Consider the following 25469-nt stretch of genomic DNA (forward strand, 5'->3'; position numbering starts at 1 on the left):
AGGCCCTGGCCAGCCCAGTGGCACCCGTGGCGGAGCCTGGGCCTGGCCCGGCGGCCTGTGGGAAGCTTGGACCGAGAACTGGCTGGAGGTGCAGGCTCCAGCCCATCAGGCGGCACCTGCTCACAGCAGGGCCACCCGGGCTGGCGCAGCTACAGCTGGCCCAGGTGACCGCTTTCCTGTCTCCCCAGTGGGCGGCGGCCTGGGCAGCCTGGTTCACAGTGGGTGATGGGTTGGGGCTATAGGCAGCTCGGGCAGATGGGGGCTGGAATGAACCGCAGGGGCAGGGTTCACTGCCAGGGAGCAGGCCGTCCCCCCGAAGGCCCTGTGGAGCCCCGGGGTGCCCCAGCCCCATGCTGGGGAGATGGGGTGACCAGGGACCAGACAGCAGCCTGGGCAGGGACCACGAGGACCTCCGGGTCAAGCTGGACTGCGTGCTCATCCTGACGGGTTTGGGGCTGCCTGGAGGAGAGGGCTTCCAGCTCATGAAAGAGCAGGAGAGGGGACCAGGGCCACTGGAGGTGGGGACAGCCTGGGCAGAGGCGGGGAGGGGCCGTGGGGGAAGGGAGCCCCCGGGCACCACCCCTGCCCGAGGGCCTGGCTCACACCCAGACCCTCCACCTGCCCCTCTCACGCCCTCCCCCTCCCAGAGCAGGGGATCGGGCTGTACCCGGGCCCAGACACATCCACGGTGGCTAGGGGAGCTGGGAGGCAACTTTATTTCCTGCGGCCCCGCAGTGAGGGTGCAGCACCATCGGTGGGCAGGTCTTCCAGGGGTTAGGGGAGGCTTGAGCTGCAGCAGGACGGCCTCAGGCTAGACACCAGGCAGCACCTCCTGCAAGTTCCAGGCTTCCTGAGACCATGGAGCGGCCCCGGCCGTGTGTGGAGGTGGAGGGGGCCAGGGACCAGCTGGGCGTCTGTGGGGCGAGGGCAGCTGGGACCTGCACAGGGGGCTGGGAGCCCCGCCCCCAGGCCGGGTGGGTAGGGCCTGGACGAGTGCAGGGGGGCTGAGGTGGGCCCCTCCTCCCTGAAGCCCTCCCTGCTCTGCCTCCCCACCCCCACCCCCAAGCACCCCAAGTGGCCCAAGCCCCTCTCAGCTTCTTTGGGCTGTGTGTTCCGATCAGTGCTCAGACACAGTCCCCAAGGCAGGGTTCGCCACTTTGGGGAAGGCGGTCAGCCCTGCCCGCTGGGACTTACTGGACTTGAGGCCTCTGAGGCCTGGGCACCCTCGGGGCCCTGCAGGAAGGACACGGCCTCCCAGGTCCCAGCTGCTCTGGCCTGTGGGAGAGCAGGCATGGAGAGGCAGCCCCGCCTGCACCTCCTGCCCGCCCCCGTCACGTCACAGGCCCACTGTCTCCTTCACTCTCCTCCAGATGGGGGAGGGGCAGCTCCCAGGGCTCCTTGTGGGAGACGGACCCCTCCCCCCCCACCCCCATCCCAAGAGCAGGCAGGCGTGTCGGGGAGGGGCGGAGCTGCCAGGGCTGATGTCCCCCAACCCCGCAGGGGCACTCACGACATGCAGGGCACTGCGTCCGTCATAGCCGGGCCGCCCCAGGTCAGCCCCTGCCTGCGTCCATGCCTGCAGGCCTGCAGTGTCCGCCCGGGCCGCCAGCCTGGCGAGAGAGGATGGGTCAGGGCCGGCTGGACACACATCCTGCCCCCGTCCCTGCCCCCTCCTCGGGTGTCCCAGGGCGGATTTACAAAGCCAGTCCCAAAGAGCTGACCCAGCAGCGCGTGGCCTGGGGACTGGCACGCAGCCTGGAGTCTGGTTTCACTGGGTGGGCGTGCCCATGTCTCAGGTCAGGGTGCACACGCACATGCCCACACACGCCCAGGCATGCACACACACATGCACATGCACACACACCTGCCCAGACATGCACACGCACACACACACGCACATACCCGCCCAGGCATGCACACACACAAGCACACCCACACACACGCACACACGCACACACCTGCCCAGACACGCACACACATGCACACACACCTGCCCAGACATGCACACATGCACACACACGCACATACCTGCCCAGACATGCACACACTCACAAGCACACACGCCCAGACATGCACACACACTCACACACACACACCCGCCCAGGCATGCACACACACATGCACACGCACGCACACGCACACACCCGCCCAGGCATGCACACACACATGCACACGCACACACACATACCCGCCCAGACATGCACACACATGCACACGCACACACACCCGCCCAGGCATGCACACACACATGCACACGCACACACACACCCGCCCAGGCATGCACACACATGCACACGCACACACACACCCGCCCAGGCATGCACACACTCACACGTGCACACGCACACGCACATATGCACATACCCGCCCAGACATGCACACACACATGCACACAGTCACACACGCACACACCCGCCCAGGCATGCACACACTCACATGCACACACGCATATGCACTCCCCACCTGCAGTTTCACAGCCCTTCTGGGGCCGGCCCACTGAGTCCCTCGGGTTCAGAGGAGGAGACCCCAGCAGGCTGCATGGAAGGCCCGGCTTGGGGCCAGGGTGAGGTGGCACCCAGCATTCGAGGCCCCTCCCCCACAGCACCCCAGTGACCTCACTCCCAGCCCCCACAGCGGCGGTCATTTCTGGGGTAAATCTCGCACCTGCTCCCAGGCCAGGCCCCTGGCCCTCAGCCCTCAGAGCAGCAGCGCCCCCAGCTCTGCCCAGCAGAGTCCCGGCTGCACCCCCAGCTCCCCAATCTGTCGGCGAGCTGAGCGGCCTGCCTGGGGTGCAGCCCTGGGCCCAGTGGGCCCCAGAGCCCCTTGGAAAACAAGGCCAGCCGTGGTGACAGAAGACTAGGGGCACAGCCCAGGCGACCCTCCTGGCTCTTAGCTGCTCACCACCCCAGCCCCGAGAGCCCACCTCCCCCGGCCTGGCAGTCTGCAGGCAGTGTCTCCCACCTCACCCCAGTGCCAGGGCGTGGGGCTGGGGTCCTCTTCCTGCTGGCCCCCGTCTCCCACCCTCCCTCTCCCTGAAGGCCTGCTTCTAGCACCCACACACACCCCCAGCTGGCACCTGTACCCTGGCCCAGGCCTTCTCGCGCCTGCCTCTCCCCACACACGCACAGCTCGCCGTGTGCGAGTGCACACTTTGTGGAGAGACCCCTCTTCCTGTGTGCCAGGCTGCGCCCCCTCCTCGAACCCAGGCCACATCCTGGAAGCCCTCACCTGCAGAGCTCCGTGCCCACGTCCTCCAGCTCCTGGGGGGACAGGCGAGCCCCGGCCGCCCGCAGCAGCTCGATGACGCCCTGGTGCCTGCGTGGGAAAGAGCTCTCCCTGATGGCTGCGTGCCCCACCCAGACCTCTCGCCTCCCCTCCCAGGCCCCAGCGTTGTCCACTCGCACCTCTGTCCCGGGCCCCTTCCCAGGACACGTGGGCTCTGCAGGGCCAGTCGGCCCAGAGTGCCCTCTCCCCTGCCCCAGCTCCCGGTGCACCCCAAACTCTGACACACACCCCACGGCCGCCCGGCCGGGCCCAGGGCTGGCTCTGGGGAGTGCAGTCATGGAGCACACTGGGGTCCCACTGGGGGGAGCGTGCCCGGGCAGTGTGTCCTGCTGGGGTGGGGCAGACACAGGGAGGGGGATCCGGCAGACCCAGGGCCACGCAAAGTGCAGGGGTGCGGCCCCCGCAGCAACAAGAGCCACGACATCGCCAGGGACTCTCGGCAGGGTCCCCAGCCCCCACAGCCCTCCCCGGTGCCACCCCAGGGGAGCAGCAGGGCCGGGCAGGGGGGAGGCTGGGAGACTGGTTGGGGGGGGGGGGGTGTTGTGACAGCCGGGTGGGGCCGCGGTGAGCTCATCCCCGCGCCACCCACCCACGCCCGAGCTCGCCAGTCGGGACTCTCCAGCCAGATCAGCCCAGCCCAGCCAGGGCTCGCCCTGCAGCCCCCCCACCCCCCGCCCACCACACCTGCTCTACAGAGGCTGGGCACTGCAGGGCGAGGCCCGGGCCTGGGCACCTCGGCCTCTTTCCCAGGGCGCTCTGGAGCACCCCCTCCCTGTGTCCAGGTCCAGCCCAGGTCCTGCCGAAGCCCCCACGAGGGGTTGGTCTTGGCTGTGACTGTGCAAGTGCGGAGGCGGAGCTCAGGGCCCCAGTCGGGCCCCGCCCAGAGCCAGACCTGGTGCCACTGGGGGCGGGCAGCAGCAGGGCCGCCCGCCGTGCCCCCACCCCCACCCGAGAGGTCAGCCGGCCCTGCCTGCCTTGTGCCCATCCCCCCCCCCCCAGTTTCGACTTCATTCACAGGCGGGCCAAGCCCAGCCCTTGGGGAGATGGCAGGAGGGGCATGTGATGGCCCGAGTACCAGGCCCTCTGGCCCCGGGCTGGCGCTCCCAGGCCCTGCGCCCACTAGACTGGGCAGTAGGAAGTCCCCAGATGGGGTCCCAGTGTCCACAGTGACCCCCACTGCTGACCATCCGGTTGTGAGCCTTTGTCTTCAGCCCCGATCTTCACACCACCTGACCCGGGCAGGCACTTGGTGCTCGGGCCGCGGCGCCTCGGCACAGGCCGGTTCTGGCCACCTCTCTGTCCAGCATCCTGTACCCCCCAACCTCTCACCCCCATAGCACCTGTGCCCCCCCTGTCGAGCACACACAGCCCTGCGTGAAGGCCAAGCCCCTAGGGCACCTGTGTGTGTGGCTGCACACCTGCCTCTACTGCGCCCTTCCTGCAGCCCGCAGGTGCAGCCCGCAGGTGCGCACAGGGAACTGGGGCACCCAGGCCCTCAGGCTTCCTTTCTCCCCCAGAAACCCCGTGCCAGGCTTACAGGGCCACCTCCTCCGTGAAGCCCAGGGTCGGGAAGCTGGGTCCTGTCCTGCCCTGCCCCTGCCCGCACATCCACCGAGTGCCGAGACCCCGTACCTGCCCCGCACGGCCAGCAGCAGCGGGCTGCAGCCGTCCTCGTCACGAGTGTCCACCTGCACGCCGCTCTGCAGCAGCACGGCCACCACCCCGGCCTGGCCCGCCCGGGCGGCCGCGTGCAGAGGGGTCTGACCTCTGAAGTCCTCCAGACCTAGGTCACTTCCCTGCGGGAGACACATGGGCGCGTGACCCCCCGGGAGGGCTGGGGTGCACCTGATGGGGGGCCCTGGCACAGCCCCTGTGGCCACACCCAAGAGGCTGTGGTCCCCAGCTAGAAGGAAAACCTTGCTGTATGGCCCATGGGATGTGGTTCCAGCGGGGTTCCCGGGGCCTCAGCAGGCCCGTGCCTGCCCACCACCCCCCAGGTGGGCTCCCGGGGGGCTCACCAGCTCCGCAAGCACCTGCAGAGCCTCCAGGTCCCCGGCGTGGGCTGCGGCACAGGCCAGGCTGGGCACCAGCACGTCCCGCACAGCATCAGCCTCCTGGTGGGGGAGCAGGGTTCCTGGGTCCCGGCATCCCCCAGGGAGAAGGAGCCTTGAGCCTGAGCCCCCCACAGGGTGAGGCAGGGCCCGGGCCACCGCGTCCCAAGGCTGTGGCTGGAGCCGCATCAGTCTACCCAGACACAGGAGCAGAGGCCAGGACACGGGGCCACCACGTGGCTCCCTCCTCCCCTCTGCTGTGGGACCGTGGCCTGTAAACCCCCACCCCCATACACGCCCCAGGGTCTGTGTCCACATCGTCTCCACGGTCAGAATCCTTCGGGAGTGCAGGAAGGGGTGCCGGGCCCCCTCCCTGGAGAGAAAGGGCTGCTTCCACACATCCCATCCCAGAACTGGTCACTGCCCCGGCCCCGGGCCACCCTGGCAGCTCCCCGAATGCCGGTGCCCACGCCAGCCCGATCACAGAGCTGTGGCTGCCGCCTGCGCCCCTGGAGCCACCGCGGGCCCACACAGCCGCCCTACTGACAGGCCATCTGGCCCAGGCCTTTGACCTGGCCGTCAACCGGCCCAGCGAGCGGCCCCGCCCTGCTCCCAGAGGGAAACTGAGGCACCACTGGACGCCTGTGAGCAGGGAGGCCCCGGCCGGCGTGGCTGTGACGGGGATGGAGTTGGGCCTCGTTCCCGGGAGTGCGGCGGGGCCTGCAGCCTCAGTCAGTGCTGGCAGTGCCTGCCCCGGGGCCAGCAGAGACAGTGCACGCCAAGGGAGGGCTCCACCACCCTGCCCTGGCCCATCGCGTGGGCTGTGCGGTGGGCCCAGAGGCCCGACTGTCCCCACCTGGGGTCCCACGGGCAGTGAGGGGCTTTGTACCTGGCCGTCACCAAGCCTCAAAAGCCAGGCGAGCCCACGGCACAGCAGGCTGCCCTGCAGCGGACGCCAGCTCCTCTCCTCTGCCGGCAGCGTCATCTCCCCGCGGAGGTCCGTGGCCAGCAGCTGGGGGAGAGGACACAGGTGAGATAAGGCCAGGGCATGGTGTGAGGGCTGCTGGGCACTGTGGTCAATGTGGAGGCCCCGCCCCCAGCCAGCCCTGCCCTCCAGTTCCGGTCTCCCGAGAAGGCCCAAGAGCTGTTGGTCCCCGGCCTGGGGCCAGGCAAGGGGTGTGCGAGCCTGGGCCCCAGAGCCAACCCTCCCCCCATGGGGAGCCCTGAGCCCCCCCCTGCCCCCTTCCACGCCACCATACCCCACCCCCAGTGGCTCCCACCTGCTTCCTGCGGTCCAGGCTGAGCCCCGGCTGGCCCAGCACATAGGACAGCTTGGCCAGGGCGGCCTCCGACGTCATGTCAAAGCCGGGAGACGACGCCCACTCCTGCCATGGCCTGTGGGGATGGGGTGCACAGACAGCTTCCTTCAGGGAGGCCCCCGGCAGGTGCCTCGGCCAGCAGGGGCTGGGCTCAGCCCCTTCCCCACCCCTACCGTGCTGGCCACGTAGTCTGAGGTCACGGTCCCCTGGAGGCAGTGGGTGCAGTTGACAATGATCAGTCCACGCTCGGCCGCTGCCCGCAGTTCCTGCAGCAGGTCCGGTTTGCTGGGCCCGTTGCCTGAGCCGAAGGTCTCCATGACCACGCCCTTCAGCGGCGGCTGCAGGAAGGCCCGGACCTGGGGGGCGGCAGGGGCGAGAGGTGAGTGCGCCAGCAACCGGCAACACCCAGCCTGGGCCTGGGCCTCCCGGGGTCGTCCCATGCAGAGGGGCTGCGGCTGGACGCCTGCTGTGCGGCCAGGGTGGCCGGGGGGAGCCACGGGGGCTGCTCCTGGGCACCGCCGCCGCCGAGGCAGCGACAAGAATGAGCGGAGTCCCAGGGCAGCTCCCGGCGAGCCCCCGGGGAGTGGCTGGACCCTGGCACTGGGCGTCCACACAGATGCTGCCGAGAGCTGCCGAGAGGGCTCCACAGCCTCCGCCCAGGGCAGCGGTGCGTGGCCTAGAGGCCCCTCGGCCCCCGAGGGCTCAGCCTGAGGGCTGGGACGGGGGTGGGGCCCCACGCCGATGCCCCCGTCCCCAGTGGGGTCTGTGCTGGCTGGGGAGACACCGGGGGTACCACGGGGAGCCCGGGAGCCTGGAGGGCCTGCTGGGGGCCACGTTCCTACCAGGGAGGCGGGGATCCCGGGGTAGAGGCGCAGCAGGCCCACGTCGCGCTCCATGCTGCCGCACACCCGCAGCCGGCCCTTCCCGCTGCCCTTCCGCACCAGCTCCCGGCTGACTGTGGGGACATGGCAGGGCTCGGGGTGAGGCACCGCTCGTTGAGGGCCTGCAGGCCCGGCCAGGCTGACCGGTGGCGGTGGGGCAGCGGGCACCACCAGTGGCAGCCACGGAGGCTGCTCTGCACAGAGGAGGCTCCCAGAGTCCCTGTTCTTCCCGCCTGGGGTAGAGGGGAGGGTGGCAGCTGGGGACCAGGCAGGTCCCCCGCTCCCTGGGGGAACCCAGGGGAGTGGAGCACAGGCGGGGGGCCTCGGCCCCAGGCGCGAAGGCAGGGCCTGGGGATGACGCTGCCGCGTGACGATCATGTGGCCCCACAGCTTCCTCCTCTGCTCCCAGGGCGCTAGGCCAGGGCCTCTGCACAGAGGCAAGGGCGGGGGCGGGGGCGGGGCCAGCAGGACCTGCTCACCTCTGCTGAGCAGACTGAGTGCCAAGCCCCTGGTGGTCCACCCTGCTCACTCCCCAGGAAGGCCCCAGGGAGCCCCGGGCAGGGGGAGACAGAGGCACTGGCGTCCAGCCTGGCTCCACCCCCACAGCCCCCTCCCCAGGGCCCCAGCAACCACACCCTGGGCAGGGCCTGGGGTTTCCCAACACAGGTGCTGAGCCGGCCGGGCAGCCTGACTCCAGGTGGGTGGGTCGCGGGTTCCCACACAGCTGCACAGGCAGGGGAAGGTGTGCCGGGGAGGCGGGGTCTCAGGTCTGGGCCTGGGCCTGGGGCCCGGCTCTGGCACAGGCCCCCGGCAGCAGCCTGGCTCCTGGGCCCACACACAGGTGACTCAGTCCGCAGGGCAGCCGCCCACACCTCCGCGCCACGCCGCAGGGCCCAGCGCCCACCCCCAGCGCCAGCTTGCGTGCCCCCTCCTCCAGGAAGCCTCTGGGCTTCTCAGGCCCTCAGGGAGCCAGCAGAGCCCTGCCCGGATCCCAGCATCCAGGTGTGCTGCACACATCACATCCCCGCCGCGCTCCCCGGGTGACCGGCCCTCTCTGCCTCAGTTTCCCACCCACAGAACCAGGCAGGGGTTGTGGGGGGCCCAGGGCAGCCCCTGCCCTGCGGCTCCCTCAGCCTCCCCTCAGTCCCAGGCCTGGGGCTGGGAGGTCAAGGCCCTGGCAGGGCAGCCCAGCCCCCTCTCCGCCACGTGTGCCCAACCCTCAGGCCACAGCGTGGGTGAGGGGCAGCTCCGCCCCCCCAGACGCTGGGAGGCAGCACAGCCACGCGGTCAGACGGGAACAGTGGCGTGGGCTCCACACAGCAGCCCAGCTCCCCAGGGAGCACCAGCTGGGCCTGGCCTAGGAGCTGGCCCTGGGGTGGGGCGGAGGGCCGGGTGCCCCAGGCCTCAGTCTGCAGGGAGGCCGGGACAGGTGGCAGGCGGCAGAGGGGCAGCACCTGCCTATTGTCGCAGAGCTGGCCCCGTCCACCCCACGCAGACCTGGAGCCCCCCACCGAGGACGCATCCCAGGCCGGGTGACCCACCCCCTCCACGGGGCCTATGGGGCTCCTGCACCCAGGGCAAAGGCGGGGCCGCGCCTGGCAGCCGGCAGACAGAGGGACGCCCACGGGACTCCCAGGGATGAGGGCAGCCTCAGGTGAGGGCAGAGCCAGGACGGCCACTGAGAGGAGCTGCAGGGCTCAGGCTACGTGGCGGGGGGCGGGACGTGCAGGGGTGGACCCCCAAGCCAGCGTCCCCACGGCCTGGGGCAGCACCAGGCTCTTGGCCAATCCAGAGAGCCCCTGAGCCCCAGGCACGCCCTCCCGAAGGGCGGCTCACTTGTGACGTCTGCGCCCACGGTGGCCAGGGGCTGCAGGTTGGGTGAGCAGAAGGCCGCAAACCTCCGAGCGTCCACTTTGGTGGCCCGGTTGCCCCGAAACAGCTGGTTCTGGAAGAACAGACAGACCTGCGGGGAGGGAGGGGCGGTGGTTCAGAGCCAGGCCACCCAGCCAGGACCCCAGCCGCCCCCTCCCGGACTGGCAGGTGACCACAGGCAGAGACGACCCCACCCCCTAAAGCCGCTGCTGCTCCCCACAGGGTGTCCCCACTTTGCCACACCTACAGGCAAACCCGACCCGCAGGGCCTGGGGTGACCTGGGCTCAGCTGAGCCAGCACTGGCGGCAGGAGGCCCCCACGCTCCCTACCTGCCCCCCAGGACTCCAGAGACCCCGCCCACATGGCCTGCAGGGACCAGCTCAGGGGAGCGGTGGGGCCTGGTCTCTGCTGCCTACAGGAAAGTGCCCGCAGCCGGGGGACAGGGACCTGGCCACAGAGGACAAATATTTGGGACCTGGCCTGGGCCCCAGGCTGTGGGTGGGTACCTCGGGGATGACGAACTGGCCGGCCATGAGCAGAGCCCCCAGCAGGTTCTCGCGCCCGTCACTCTGCAGTGCGTGGATGGGCACCTGGGGAGAGGACCCACGTGTCCGGCTGCCCAGCCCCCAGCAGGGTCTGGGCAAGGGAAGGGCAGCACAGGGCAGACGGTCAGCACCACGGCTCTGCCCAAGCTGCTCGAGCCCCTGCAGGCCAAGTGCCCAGGCCCCACACAGGGAAGAGAGCTGGCGCCCTCACTGCCCCAGGTGGCGGCAGGTGGCATGGGCAGAGCTGCTGGGGGCAGGTGCAAAGGGTCCTGGGGAGGGGAGTGGTCAGCAGGGCCTGTTGGGGGAAGGGATCCTCCCTGGCCTCAGCCTCCAACCCTGGGTACAGCAGGACCAAGGATGCCCCACCGCAGACCAGCGGGGTGGGGTTGGAGCAGGGGCATGATGGCTCCTGGGCCCCCCACAGGGGCCTGCGCTGAAGGGCGTCCTGCTCCCCGGGCCGGGGGGTGCAGGGACCCCCCCCACTGAGACCCTCTCAAGGGTCCAGCGACTGGGCAGAAGCAGCCGAGCCTGCTCCCCTGACAGCACCGGCAGACCTGGCTAGAGGCCTCCAGACTCAAAGGAATGGGGGTCCCAGCCTCCCCTCAGCCCCCACCCAGGGAGAGGATCCTCAGGGGCCTGGGTGTGCTCCCGCGAAGACCGACGACACAGGGACCCCTCCTGCAGCCTCCGGCCAGCCCTGCGGGGGACCCGACCCCGAGCCGCCACCCTCTTCACACCCGTGGTTTCCCGGAACGTTCCGCCAGCCGTGGCTCTGAGGTCATGCCTGGCGCCCGGGATGGCACTGGGGGTCACAGCAGGGAGGAGGGGGAGAGGGTAAAGGACAGGGAAGCAGGGGCCACACGGGCACGTGCTCTGAATGCGGCCACTGAGCCGAGTCCCAGGCGGTCAGAGCCCATGGCAGACGCGGGGCCGCTGACGAGGGGAGCAGTGGACGCCTTGTGGCTGCGGGCCTCAGTCGGGCCTGGGCTCCGGTGCTCCTGGGGTCTCCCAGCTGGGCAAGACCAACAGCCGGCTGGGGGCCCCTCCTCCGGGGCTGGCCCCGCCCCGCCCTCTGCCCCGCGGCCGGGTGGGCCTGGTTACCTGGGCTCCCGTGAGGACCACAGGTTTCTGTAGGTTCTCCAGCACAAAGGACAGCACGGAGGCGGCGAAGGCCATGGTGTCCGTGCCGTGGATGACCACAAAGCCGTGGTACTGTTCATAGTGTCGCTGCAGGGGGCAGGGGGCTCAGGGTCAGCGGAAGGGGAGGGGCCCCACGCTCTGCCCCTCCCCATGGCACTGTGGCTCCCTCAGAGAATGAGAGGGTGTGGGTTGGAGGGGCCTGTGCCGCCGGAGGACAGCAGTGCCCCCTGGACGTCCAGCCGGCATCTGCAGGTGGCATTGGCCAGGGCTCGGCAGCCTGCAGCGTGCGCCTGGGTGGGCGTGAGCCCCCAGCGTAGCAGCTGGGGGCTACGGGCTGGGAGGGAGCCAGCAGGCAGTCCAGGAGCTTCCAGGACCTGGCCTGGGCAGGCGGGTGGCACCCTGAACGGCAGCCTCCGGCCACCACCTCTGAGAGGACGCTGGGGCTGGACCTCGTGGGGCAGGAGGCCCAGGCTGTGCTTCAGGGGCACAGTTCTGAGAGCCAAGGGGTCCCCCCACCCCTCACACACCCAAGCTCTCCCAGGGTCCCACAACTGCAAAGAAGCTGGAGCCTGTGGCAGGGCACCCCCTGCTGGCCACACAGGGCACAGCCACAGGCAGGGCCAGACTGCAGCGAGGGACCCAAGGCCACCGGGGCACTGCCCTGCACCAGGGCGGCCCAGGCTGGACGCGTCCACTGCAGTTCCCCTTGCAGACACAGGGGCAGGTCCAGGGCCACCACTGACCCAGGCAGGAGACGTCGGGGGGGGGGGGGACAGGTGCGTGGCGATCATCGGTGTCCCCCTCCCACCCAGGATTCCCACAGGGAGAGTGCTGGAGGGGCCGGCCCGCCCCCGCCCCACCCTCAGCCCGTCCCACTACCTCGATGGTCTGAGCAAGCTGGACCCACTCGGTGATGGTCATGTCGCTGGAGTCGAACAAGGGCTGGCACTCCAGCACGGTGTAGGTGATCCTCTGGCCCGGGCTGGCGGGGCTGCCGGGGGCAGGGCAGGACACCTCAGGGACCGGGCCCAGCCTCCCGACACCTGGAGATCCCCAAGGAGGGAGAGGAGGAGGGCCGGGCTGCAGGAGGGGACCCCGCCGGGGGAGACTGGCCATGGGGCAACTCAACTCAGCCTCTGGCCGTGAAGGTACCAGGCAGCTGGGCCAGAGCCAGGATGGGGAGGGGGCTCCAGGCCAGGGACAAGGAGCGCCCAGCTGGGCCCCAGCCTCATCAAGCTGCTCAAGGCCACTGTAGCCTGGGCGGGGGTGTTGGGGGCCGCGGGGGAGGGGCACAAGAGGCCCCAGTGCAGGCACAGGCTCGGCTCCCCGGGGGGCGCTCACGGCTCACGTCTAAGCCCCGCGAAGTACACAGGAACCAGGGCCCTGGACGGAAGCGGCCGCGTGGGCCCCCGGCGGGCACTGCGCCTCTGCCCCGGCATCCCCTGCCCGGGACCCCACACTCACGGCAGCACCAGGGTGTCCTCGGGGAGGCCACAGGCCCGCGCGTGCTCCTGGTCGTGGAACATGGGCAGCGTCCTCAGGACGGCAGCCAGGCCCCTGCCGGGGACCAGCACTGCAGGCAGAGTCCGGGCGGAGGGCGGGGTCAGGGCTGGCGCCGCGGCCAGGCCCGTGGGCTCCCCCTCTCCACCGCCCTGAGGCAGGCCCTGACACCTCCCCACTGAGGCCACGGGCCCTGGCGGCCCCGGCGCTCACGAGGCAGCCACACACTCCCACTACCTGGTCCTGGCGCTCCCTCTCAGCAGGGAGCCGTGTGGGACTCCTCCAGGGTCCAGCACACGTCCCCCGCCCCAGCCGCCTGACCTGGAGGGACCGGCACACAGCAGGTGCCACGTGCTTGGGCCTCTGCCTCCACCGTGCAAGACGGCGCCCTGCCCCAAGGAAACCCTGAGAGGAGCTCCTGGCTCCTGGCTCCGGCCTGGCCCAGCCCTGGCCATTGCGGCCATCTAGGGAGTGGGCCAGCGGATGGAAGACCTCTCTCTCTCTCTCTCTCTCTCTCTCTCTCTCTCTCTCTCTCTCTCTCTCTCATAACTGAATAAATCTTTAAAAAAGGAGAAGAGCTCAGGGCGGCCGTCATCACAGCCGAGTGAGGACCTGGACATCTGTGGGGCCTCTGTCCCGCCTGTCACAGGGCGTGTGCTGGGGACAGTGGGGGGCCTCCTCTCTGGCCCCGGGGGGGGGGGGGACAGCAGGGGTGAGCTCAGCGTGGCCCCCGCCCCAGCCCCCTCTCTGATTCTGCGAAAGCTGCTGTTGCTGCCCCCCGAGCCGGTGCTGCAGCCGCCGGCCGAGGGAGCCCACAGGGCCTGTGCCTGGCGCATTCCCCTGGAGGCGCTCGCGAGCCCACTGGTCCCCCACGAGGGCACCTGCCCCGGGCTCAGGCACCAGCCACGCCGCCCCCAGCGGCTGCGAGAGTCCGATCCCTCCCCCTGTGTCACTCTGACCACACCTCGCCTTCCCAGAGTCGGCAGCTCGGGACAGCGCTGACGCCAGCCCCAGCCTGGTGGAACCCCTGGCTGGCGCCCCCGGCTGCGCCCATCCCCGTGGCTGCACCTCAGTGAATCAGGGCAGCCCTCGGCTAGCTCTGCGGCGCTGCGTGAGGAGCCGGGGGGGGGGCCGGGACCGTCACAGCCACCACAGCCACCACCGCCCTCCTCGGCCTGCCCCCACCCCTGCCAGCTCGGCCCCCCAGCCCTGCACGTGTGGGGGACGCCTGTTTCGTTGCTGCCGCAGGTGCTGCAGGCCACTCCTTCCTACAGAAAAGGGGTTCACTTGGGCTCGAGGTCTGGGAGTCGGGGTCCACGACCAGGAGCTGCGCCTGCCGCAGGCACCCGGGAGCAGGGGAGAAGGCATGAGACCACGGTCGGCGTCCTGGTCGCCTGTGGACAGCCAGGCTGGGCTCCCAGGGGACAGACCCTGCCGAAGTCACGGGGGGACTCGAGGGGAGGGGCGCTGGAGCCACTCCTCACCCTGGAACCTCGGCTGGCTGCGCTCAGAGCCCCCTGCAGGGCCCCGAGGATGGCGTTGGGGGCTGGACGCTGAGGGCAGGTGGCTGGACGCCCAGGGCTGACTCAGGCCGGCCACTGGCAAACACCGGGAACAGCGCTCGGCAAACACCTGGGGCCACGCCAGAGCCATGTTTGTCAGCCCAGCCACCCCTGGGACACCCGAGGTGTGAGCAGGACATGACCCAGCCTCCAGAGGTCTGCGCTTGCCAGCCCGATGGCTGACTGGCCGGCAGCCCCTGGACCTCACGAGCCCCTGTGCCACGTGGGGTGGGCTACAAAGTGGACCCCAGATGTCCCGCCCAGCCTCGTTTGTGGCAAATGCTGCCGGTGGCTGTGCTAGGCTCTTGAATGGAGGAGGGGCTGGTGGTCCCTGGGGGGCCGTCTGCCCAGGCCAGGAGCAGAGCCCGGCGGCCCCTCCAGGCAGCCTCCAGAGCGGGAGAACCGAGCCCAGAGGTGTGGAGCAGGCAGTCGGGGCAGCCCTGCCCCACCCCTGTCCTGCGGGCAGAGCTGGGGTGCGGGGAAATCCAGGCTCTGCCTGTGGGACGTGAAGCTGGACCACGCGCGCTCTGGGCCTCGCAAGGACCCGCTGTCTGTGGTCACACTGTGGCCAGGGGCCGTGGGGCCACAGCACGGGGCAGCGAGATGGGCAGACCCCCTGCAGTCCCTGTCCTCTCTGGGCCTGGTCGCACACAGGATGGGGAGGCGCGTGGGCTCGCCACGCAGCTTCTTGGGGCCTGGGGACCCTGGGTGCTTCCCTTGCCGTCCCCCGAAGCCATGGGCTGACCCTGTGGAGTCCATGGAGGAAGGCCTCCAGGAGCAGGGGCTTCTCCCTGGCCCACTCAGGCAGGGGACTGACCGCAGTGGTGGCCCTGGGACTTCATGCTGCTTCTCAGGTCCCCTCAGGGGCAGGGTGTGCCTGCTAGGACTGGGGTGGGGGGCTGGGGACCCCAGAGTCAAGCTTGGGACATGAACAAGCAGGCTTGGGCCCTGCAGAGCGGCCTTCAGGAAGGAGGCCCAGGCCAAGGGCGCGCATACCGCACTGCGGCCGCCAGGAAGCCGTGGCTGTCACCCTGAAGGCTGCGGGGCCAGCGGGCAGCACCGCCCCACAGCTGCCTGCAAGGAGCCGGCTCGGGGGGCTTCCCCGCAGCTGGGACGTGGGTGCGGTCTGCCGCTGAGCTCTGGGGGCCTTGGGTTCCGGGCTGCTGACGCTGTCTTGGGCTGGTGCACCCATGATGCCCCTGTCCTGTGACATGGGCGCTGAGCTCGGGTGAGGGAAGGGACCACTCTGCCCCCGGGCCCTGGGCGTGGGACACGGGGCTGTTTACCAGCAGTGGATGCTGTCCCAACAGCCTCAATTCAATCAGCAGTGTCCCCGCCAGCCGCAGGGCGAGCCAGTTAATCATTGAGCCCCTAAGCCGGGTGCTAACTCCCCGCCCCAGCAGGGGTGGGGAGGGCGGGGCCCTCTGGCCTGCTCTGTGAGCACCTGCCCGACCCTGAACCCCTGACCCCGGCCCCGCACGGGGGCGCTCGGTGACTGCGACTGTCCCCTCTCCTGGGGCGACATTCCGGGCACATCTCGTCTCTCCCTCCCTGTCCTCTGCGAGTGCAGCCCGGGGCTCGCCTGCAGCCGCACGGCGCCTTGGCTGAGCGCTGGTTCTGCCTGGAAGCCGCCGGCCTGAGTGACACACAGCCTGAGTCAGGGAGGGCTGGCTGGCGGGACAGGCTGGCTGCTGGGGGCTCACGAGGCGAAGACCCCCCAGCCAGGACGGCGGCACTCGCACCCGTGCCCACCATGCAGTGGCTGCCGCCCCCCAGGGAGCGCGTCCTGCAGCCGGGGTCCACCTGTCCCTCAGCTCAGACCCTCGGAACCATGGGATGAGCGCCACCAAATTGCAGTTGGCCAGACGCCAGACCTGGGAGCCATGCGGGGCCCCCAACAGTCCCCTGGGCCAGGGCTCAGGCAGCCCGGTCTCTGCCCCAGCCCCTCCCACTGCGGCCCAGTGGCCACCCCCCACCTCACCCCCCCCCCCCGTGTCCCCAGAGCAGCGTAACACACACCTGCTGTGACCCCACTAGGGGCCGGGGACAGAGCTGGCCCTCCAAGGGCACTGCTACTTTCTGCACTGGGGCCAAGCAGGGGGACCACGTGACTCCCACTGTGGTGTGGCCCACGGGGGCCTCTGCCCGCCCGACACAGCTGAGCCGCATCCCAGGCCTGAGCCCTTGAGGGCGGGCCTGGCCGGAGCCTCACGCTGCTCTCCGAGCAAGAGGGGATGGCGAAGCCACCAGTGCCAGCAGCTGCTCCAGCGGAGAGGGGTGGCCAGGAGAGGAGGCGGGGGGGCACTGACCGCGCCCCTGGAAGAGCCGCATGGGGCTGGGGGCTGGGCAGTGGTGAGGACACGTTAGGGGCAGGTGTGGCTCAGGTGTACCGGCCACAGTGGGTGAGTGGAAGGCAACACTTTCCCAGAGAGGCAGCTGCATGAGGCTAGGTGGCCCAACCCACCCTGAGTCGGGGGGTCACCGACAGAACCACGAGGAGGCTGCGCAGGAGCTAGAACATTCCAGAAGCTCAAGTGCAGCAGTCCCTTCCCATCTGGTGAGGCCCCAGGCTCCTTCCTGAGGTGCCCAGTTCAGGCCGGCTGCCCCAGTGGCCTAGAGCTCTGCCCTGCCCCAGGCCCTCCGTGGCCTCAGGCAAAGCCAGGCTGGCTTCAGCACCGAGAGCAGAGAGGGCAGGGGTCTGAGACCCTCCCCGAGGTGCCACGGGTCTGTGGGTGTCCACAGCCAGAGGGCACTCGAGGACTAGGGTGCCAGGGCCGCGCGGCACCTCTGTCCCCGCCCAAGCGAGGGGTCCCTCGGCCCAGCCAGGGCAGGACACACAGAACTGTGTCCTCCTGCCCCACACCCATGGCTGCAGCTGCCTGGCCCAGGTGCCAGCTACACACCGGGAGAGACTGTGTGCTCGGGTCGCCTCGGACAGCAGTCCCAAGGTGAACTCCTGCCCTGTCTAGGCGCAAGGCAGCTGGGCCTCCAGACGGCTTGGTGGAGGGCTGGAACCGGGCGCACAAAGGAAAAGGACCCCAGCCCAGCCCAGCCCAGCCGCCCAGGGCGCCCAGCGCAGGGGCTCCCACTCACCGCCGCCCTCGCTCCGCATGCCGATGGTGCCGCCAGTGTAGACGGCCAGCAGCCGCCGCTCAGGGCCCAAGGCGCGCGCCATGCCTGCTGGGGACGCAGGGAGGCTGGGAGGCGGCCAGGGCCGCCCGGGGGGGCGGGGCCTGTCTGGGGCCGGGGCGGGTGGGACCTGTGGGGCTGGGCCTAGGTGTCCGCTCGCTCATGCTGCTGTCGGGCGCCTCCCCCAGGCCCTCTCTGTCCGGCCCTGGGCGTGGCTGGAGCAGGCGGAGGCGCCCGCCCCCAGCTGACCTCCCAGACCCGCCGCACGTGTGAGCAGACGGCCAAGCCGCATCCTGGGGTCAGGGACAAGGAAACGGAAGAGCCCAGCCCCGGCCCTCAACAACGGTTTCTCACCCGGCGGCCTTGCTGCGTTGGCGGCGCTGCCCCGTGTGCCCCTAGGACCCCAGGCGCACCAGCCCAGGGCGGCCCCTGTACGCACCTGAGACCCGGTCCCAGGAACGGTGTGCTCTGGGCGCCAGCGGCTGGGCGCGTCACACGTGGACTAGAGGTTCGTGTTCCTGCCCCCCAGCCACAAACATCTGTGCATGAGCCCCTCTGGGGCCACGGGCGTCAGCGGGGTTTGCACGTATCCACAGCACATCCATGCAGTCGGTGTCCGTGCTGTCCAGCGGCCGGGGGCGGGGACGTGAGGGACCCAGGGCCAGGTGTCTGCTGTCCAGCGGCCGGGGGTGGGGACGTGAGGGACCCAGGGCCAGGTGCCCGTGCTGTCCAGTGGCCGGGGGCGGGGACGTGAGGGACCCAGGGCCAGGTGTCTGCTGTCCAGCGGCCGGGGGCGGGGACGTGAGGGACCCAGGGCCAGGTGTCTGCTGTCCAGCGGCCGGGGGCGGGGACGCTGAGGGACCCAGGGCCAGGTGCCCGTGCTGTCCAGTGACGGGCCCAGGAGTGTCAAGAGGCCACCACAGGCAGGCGGGGGGAGGGAGGGGGGTGGCGGGCACATACAGAGCGGGGTCAGCTGGGTGTGAGGCCAGGGTGGCCCCTGAGCCCCTGGCTGTCGAGTGCGCTGGGTGACCGAGTAGAGAACCAGGGGCAGGAATCAGTCGCAGGGGCCCTGTGCCGGGCCTGGTGGTCCCCTCCCCACCCGGCTGGCTCTCAAAGTGCAGGGTCACCTGACGCAGAGACCCGAGGCTGACGCCCAGGAATCCAGGCACCAGCGTGACAGCCACTGTGCGGTCCAGGGCCAGCAGGCAACGCTCAGGGGCCAACCCAGCCTGCCCACGCCCATTTTTATAAATTTTTTTTGTTTGAAAGGCAGAGTGACAGACGGCGAGGTGGGCGGGATCCTCCAGCTGCTGGTTCACTCCCTAGAGCTGGGCCAGATTGGAGCCAGAGCCTGGAACTCCTCCAGGTCTCCCACGCGGTCAGGGGCCCAAGCACCTGGGCCGTCTTCCGCCGCCTCCCAGACCACAGCAGGAGCTGCACTGGAAGTGGAGCAGCCGGGACTTGAGCCGGTGCCCCGGTGACGGCTTTGGCGCCACAACGCAGGCCTGGTCTGCCTGCTTTGGTAAATAAAGCTTGCCTGGAGGCTCTGCACTCATTTATGTGACCACGGGAAGGGCCCGGCTGCCCCCGACGGCCGCCCTGGACCACGGGAAGGGCCCGGCTGCCCCCGACGGCCGCCCTGGACCACGGGAAGGGCCCGGCTGCCCCCGACGGCCGCCCTGGACCACGGGAAGGGCCCGGCTCCCCCGACGGCCGCCCTGGACCACGGGAAGGGCCCGGCTCCCCCGACGGCCGCCCTGGACCACGGGAAGGGCCCGGCTGCCCCCGACGGCTGCCCTTCCAGGGGCAGAGGGGCGGGGGAACACCTAGGTGACACCAAGAGGGAGAAATGCCCCATGCCCGGGGGCATCCTCAAGCCTTGACCTCACATGGCCAGCTCCACCCTGCAGGGCCCCCCGGCTGCCATGGGCTCTTCCCACTGCCTTCCCCAACTCCCTGCACAGCGCCCCACCCATCCATGCCTGAAACGACCCATGGCGGACCAGGTGCCCACTCGGCACCAAGGACGCGGGCCCCATAGCTGCAGGGCTGCTGGGCACCACAGTGGCTGTGAGGAAGAGGGGCTGACCGGGCTGACCGAGCTGGCCAGAGGGCCCGGCCCAGACTGGACACAGGAGTGAGTGTGTGAGTGTGTGTGTGTGTGTGTGTGCGTGGCCCCAGACTGCTGCAGGGACAGCAGCAGGGCAGTGTGCACACAGGAGTATGTGTGTGCGTGTGCATGTGCGTGTGTGTGTCTTGGAACCAGGTCACGCACTGTGCATAGCCAGATGCCCGTGCTGGGAGGCCGGCCGGTGGGGCTGGGCCCTCAGAGGCAGAACGTCCTGCACAAGCAGGCTGCGGCTGGGGCTGGAACGCTGTCTCCAGACCGACCGGCGTCTCCTCCACTAACAGCTTCTCGTGCTGCGTGTGTGACCTCGCGGCTTAAATCACACCTTCAGGGCGGGTGCAGTCTTCCACCCAGAGCCGTCAGGGGAGGGGGCTGAGGCCCTGGGAGACGGACAGTCTCCAGGAGACCCCCATCGCCATGATCCCCAAGCAATCAACAATCGGATGTGAAGCCCCCTGTGCAATGGGCGCCCCCACAGAACGACCCAGTGGTCAGACAGCAATGCCTTACAAACCGGGACCTTCCTCAGAGCCAGCGTCCGCTCGGGCACTCCGCCGGCTCTCCTCTTGGACCAGGCACTTCCTCTGTCGCCTGCCAATCAAGTAAGAGTTCCTGCCCCTTTGCAAACTGTTTGCCGGCTGGTTATCCCTACACTGAGCTGAGGGAAAGACCCACGAGGCCTGCTCCGGCAACGCCCTCCCCTGCAGGACCGGTGACGTGCCGGACGCCCCCACCCTAGCAGCACCATGGCCCCAGGTGCCCTGCAGCCCCACGGACACAGCCTGGCCTCTCCTGAGACGGGCAGCTCCCCGGTGGGCAGAAACGGAGCCGTGGGGCTTAGGACTCAGCCATGGCTGGGAGCGGCAGCCGTGGGCACAGAGGCCACGTCCCTGAGCAGCCTCCAGACCCGAGTGGCAAACGTCTGCCAATCATCCCATGCAAAGTGTCCGTGAGAGCGACACCAAGGGACAAGATGCCGGAGCAGCCGGGGCAGACACAGGGGCCGGCGCAGGAGCGGGGCGAGGGGCGGCAGCGGATACATGGACGCCTCCCACATCTGGGTTCTGCGTTCCAGCCGGAATCGGGCCGGCCAGGGTCTCCGCCTGCAGCGGCAGGTCTTCCCGCTGTGTGGCGGTACTGCTCTGCCTCCAGGCTGGCCTGGGCTGGCGTCCCCGAGTTCCGCTTCGTGGAGCCCGGGGCTCTGGCACACACAGGCAGGGGTGCCTTCAGCACCAGCCCCAAAGCCCGCGGAAGCCTCCTGGGAGGCAGAACCTGGGTTGGGCAGCTCTGCAAAGGAAGCAGCCCCTGTGCACCTGTCCCCGAGTCCACACCCCGAGAAGCCTGCGTCTGGGCTGCCTCTTGTCTCCGGGGCCAAGTCCACGTGACACTTTACAAAACTGCAGACTTGGAGCTCAATGCGCTGGGATCGCAGGAGGCTCGCCCCAGGGAGGCCCGGCGCACCGCCGACAGGAACTCTGGGAGGTATCAGCACTGTGGCCGCGCCATGGCTGAGAGGTCGGTGCTGTCTGCTGTGACAGCGACCTGGGCGCACAGGACGCCCCCTCCACCTCGGGAACCAGCCGAGAACTCCTGCCCAGCAAGCTGCTGTGGACAGGGTGTTCCCAGAGATAAACGCTCCCATTCCGTCTCTGACGTATTAAATCATAAACTTACCCACTGCGCTTCCTCTCTGCGCCCCTGCCCAGCAGGGCACCGCCCGCCCCGCCGCACGCCGGATGCTCAAGTCCGTGAAGCGCCCTTCCAGCCTCTGCGGAGAACCGGGGCTCCCTGATCGCACTGGTCAGCAGGCCTGGGTGCCGGTGCCCCACAGCCCAGCCCCTCGGCCCAGCCCCACGGCCCAGCCCCACGGCCCTGCCCCACGGCCCTGCCCCACGGCCCAGCCCCTCGGCCCTGCCCCACGGCCCTGCCCCACGGCCCTGCCCCTCGGCCCAGCCCCACGGCCCAGCCCCACGGCCCTGCCCCTCGGCCCAGCCCCACGGCCCAGCCCCACGGCCCAGCCCCACGGCCCTGCCCCACGGCCCAGCCCCACGGCCCAGCCGTCACTCACTCTCACCACCAGGGCCCCTCGGCAGTGCTGCTGTCTCCACTATTTTGTTCAAGGAGCTCGGTGCATAGCTTGCTGCCTCCGGCACTGCCCCGGGCGCAGGCCCCTGGGAACAAGCCCCGCCCTGTAAAGGCGCTGGGGCTCCCGCTGGTCGGCCTGGCCTGCTGTGTGTTCGCTCCTGTGTGGGATGCTTGTCTGGCCGCCTGGGGTTCACTCACCACCACTGACTCACAGTTGCTTTTCCTGGGAGATCTGCCGGGGCCAGCGCTGTGGCACTGCGGGGTAAGCCGCCATACGCAGCGCCGGCACCCCACGGGGCACCAGTTCAACTGCCAGCTGCTCCTCTTCCGACCCAGCTCCCTGCTACCGCTCCTGGGAAGCAGTGGAAGATCCCAGTGCTGGGCCCTGCACCCGCGTGGGAGACCCGGAGGAAGCTCCTGGCTCCCGGCTTCAGACCAGACAGCTCCAGCCGCTGTGGCCATCTGGGGAGTGACCAGCGGATGGAAGGCCTCCCTCTCCCTACCTCTCTCTGCCTGCCAAATACAATCAATCTTTTTAAAAACATTTACCGGAAAAGCGCAGTGATGGAAGTTGGGGGGGGGGGGGAGCGAGCGAGCGAGGTCTTTGTCCATCCACGGCTTCACTTCCCAAATACCCACAAACAGCCAGGGCTGGGCCAGGCCCAGAGCCGGGAGCTTGGAACTCCACCGGGGTCCCACGTGGGTGCAGGGGCCCAGCACGTGGCCATCACTGCCGCCTTCCCAGGCCACAGCAGGGAGCTGGGTCAGGCAGCGCAGTCAGGACCCGAACAAGCGCTCCAATATGGCGCACGGGACGCCGGTGCCACAGGCAGTGGCTGAACACGCTGAGCAACAACCCTGGCCCCAGGTTCTTTTTTTTAATTTCCATCTACTTGAAACAGAGCGGCGGGGGGGGGGGGGGGGGGGGGGGAGGGGAGGGAGAGGGGGAGGGGAGAGGGGAAGGGGAAGGGAGGGGAGAGGGAGGGGGAGGGGAGAGGGAGGGGGGAGGGGAGAGGGGGAGGGAGGGAGGGAGAGAAGACATACGTGTGCCACCTTCCATCCACTGGTTCATTCCTCTAATGCCTCCAACAGCTGGGCCGGGCCAGGTGGGAGCCGGGCGCCCGGAGGCTGGGTCTCCCCCAGGGCGCAGGGACCCACACACCTGAGCCATCCGCACTGGCAGAAGCTGGGCAGCAGTGGGGTACCAGGGACTGCAAACTCCAGTTCAGGACGGGGGCGTCCCAGCCGACCCTGCTGCGCCATGCCGCCCGCCCAGGGCTGGGCCAGCACCACCACCGCCTCCTTCCAGCGAGATCTCCGGCTAGCTCTGGACATGCTCTGTGTGCTGTGAACTTCCAAGCGGCTGAAGTTTGGAAGGCGGCCACCTTTTTTCTCACAGGTGTCCAACTTTAATGGATTGTAACCAAACAAATGTGGCCTTTACAATCATTTAAAAATGTTTCTTTATGGTCGAGCACGGTCAGCTTTTATAAATATTTTACAAACATCACACAGCAGCACACTGAAGGGGTCTGACCGCCACAGCGGACCGTGCGGCCACAGCCTGGCCCTCGCCCCGCACAGCGAGCTCAGAGCACGGGCCGGCGCAGCAGCCTCCACGGCGCCCTCGAAGGCGTGGGTGCATCGCTGAGAACACCCAGGCCTGCGAGTGAGGACAGGGCGACTCCACCCCCACGAGGGGCGTGGCCGCTGGAGGCACCACCTAGCTCTGCACAGGGTGGGGGTGGGATGGGGTCAGCCATCACACACCTTACCGCGGCCACACCAATGGGGAGTGGGACCATCGATCAGAGCGGAAGGGAAGCGGTTCCAAAACCAGGGCAGAGCTCACGTGGCTTCCTCTGAGGGCTGCTGCTTTTTTAAAAATGATCCTTTGGGTCAGATTAACATTTTTAACCTGGGGGAGGCACTCGGCCTAGGGTGAGCTGTCGCTTAGAACACGAGGCTCCACGCTTGAGTGCCTGGGTTTGAGTCCAGCGCCATTCCTGACCCCAGCCTCCTGCTGACGCGCCCTGGAGGCCGCAGGGGATGCGAGACCTGGAAGGAGCTCCTGGGTCCCGGTGTCTGTGTGGTGCAGACCTGGCTGTTGTGGGCACTGGCGAATGAACAAGTGGGTGGAGGGTCTCTCTCCACTGCTGTGTCTTTCACATGAACAGAACTTACAATGCACACACACCACGGACCCCCGACTCACGGGCTGGCGCAGCAGAGAGCACACGGCTGCTGTCACGGGCGGCCTCTGCACGTGGACCGTGTGGTCACCGCAGGTGCTGCAGAGGCTCCCGCACGGCCCCTGCCCAGGGCCAGGAAGCACTCACCCCACCCCCACCCCCTTGTTTCACTGGAGCAAGACCGGGAAGGCAGGTGTGGAGCAGAGGGCGGGCTGGGGATGCGGTGCCCAGGCCAGCAAGGCCTGGCTGTCCCTGCATGGCCCAGGCCAGGCCAAGCACGGCAGTGTAGCACCCCGCCCCCCGCCTCGCCCAGGCCCTGGCTGTGCTCAGCTGAAGCGACCCTGCCCCTGCCGGCGGCCAGGACAGGACAAGCCGGGGCTCAGGATCCCAGCACGGACGCCTGCTGTGGGCACCCTGGTGACCCAGGCCAAGCGCCTCCCCCTGCAGTAGCCACACTGGCTGTGGCCGCTGTTCGCACACAACCCTGACTGGTTATCTGTGTCACTTTGTTACTTTTACTCATATTTTTAGGACAAAATACCTTTCAATCTCCTCTAACAAAACGGGCACAAACAAGAACGCGGTCTATGCTTTTATTGTTCCACTTATGGGCTCGCTGCCAGGTGACCCTCTGACTTCCAAACGTGGCCCCGGAGTTATGACTTAACTAAAAAGGCTTTAAATACACAAAAGTAAAGTTAGGTTCCCAAAATTAGTTATCTTCCTTTGTGGAAAAAATCAGAAAACGCGACATGGTTTTAAAAAGAAGCACGGCTCCCTCGTGGTGAACTGGAATCACGTCTTCTCTGTAGCCCGGGTTTTAACCATTTAACAATCTACCAGCACATTCTAGAACCTTCCACGTGGGATTGGCCACTCACACTGACCTTCATAAATCAAAGCAAACTGGAGCTCCTCCTTCACACGGAACTTGGGATGGGACATTCCTGAGTCTAGAGAACGCAACTCTCCAATCCCCCCTCACCGACAGAGACGGCGGCCGCCCGTGCTCCACGGAGAGGCGGCAGCTGGCCGCAGGAGCGTGGACACACAGCAGGGTGGCCCCGGCCCCTGCCCGTCCGTCGCGAGCTCAGGGACCCCAGCACAATCAGCTTGTGCAGCTGGTACAGTGGCGTGCTCTTCCCCCGGACGTCTTCCGCGCCGCCTGCTCCATGACCAGCCGTGGGTCAACCTGGGGGCAGATACAGGGCCAGTCAGGCTGGTCCGCGGGCCTCCGTGGACGGAGGACAGGACAGACCCCCCTGCCAACACACAACAGAGCAGTCAGGCCGGTCCACGGGGCTTCTGTGGACGGAGGACAGGACAGCCCCCTCCCCCGACACACAACAGAGCAGTCAGGCCGGTCCGCGGGGCTTCCGTGGACGGAAGACAGGACAACCCCCCCCCCGACACACAACAGAGCAGTCAGGCCGGTCCACGGGCTTCCGTGGACAGAGGACAGACTGATACACCCCCCGCCCCCGACACACAACAGAGCAGTCAGGCCGGTCCGCGGGGCTTCCGTGGACAGAGGACAGACCCCCCCCCCGACACACAACAGAGCAGTCAGTGCCGGGTCCACGGGGCTTCTGTGGACGGAGGACAGGACAGACCCCCTCCCCCCGACACACAACAGAGCAGTCAGGCCGGTCCACGGGGCTTCCGTGGACAGAGGACAGACTGATACACCCCCCACCCCCGACACACAACAGAGCAGTCAGGCCGGTCCATCGGGGCTTCCGTGGACAGAGGGACAGACCCCCCCCCCCGACACACAAC

The 25469-nt window shown here is 68.8% G+C and overlaps 2 protein-coding genes across 2 annotated transcripts in view; both read right to left on the bottom strand.

Moving 5' to 3' along the window:
• Window positions 1–698: 698 nt before the first annotated feature.
• On the bottom strand, window positions 699–17352 carry ASPG (asparaginase). The gene is given in 17 exon segments (XM_062181320.1): window positions 699–832; window positions 1195–1275; window positions 1511–1610; window positions 3229–3315; window positions 4918–5081; window positions 5304–5399; window positions 6226–6348; window positions 6617–6703; window positions 6705–6731; window positions 6829–7011; window positions 7498–7610; window positions 9373–9499; window positions 9916–9999; window positions 11056–11181; window positions 11974–12085; window positions 12559–12667; window positions 17250–17352. Coding segments are annotated over 17 exon segments (1722 nt in total). The 5' UTR covers window positions 17332–17352; the 3' UTR covers window positions 699–811.
• A 7446-nt stretch (window positions 17353–24798) lies between these two features.
• The window catches only part of TDRD9 (tudor domain containing 9), an 84185-nt gene continuing 83514 nt past the window's right edge, over window positions 24799–25469 (bottom strand). Inside the window, exon 35 of the mRNA XM_062181869.1 lies at window positions 24799–24882. Coding sequence (XP_062037853.1) covers window positions 24799–24882 — 84 coding nt within the window. The remainder of the gene's footprint in view (window positions 24883–25469) is intronic.

This window comes from Lepus europaeus, chromosome 22 (assembly GCF_033115175.1).
Source record: "Lepus europaeus isolate LE1 chromosome 22, mLepTim1.pri, whole genome shotgun sequence".
Lineage (NCBI taxonomy): Eukaryota > Metazoa > Chordata > Mammalia > Lagomorpha > Leporidae > Lepus > Lepus europaeus.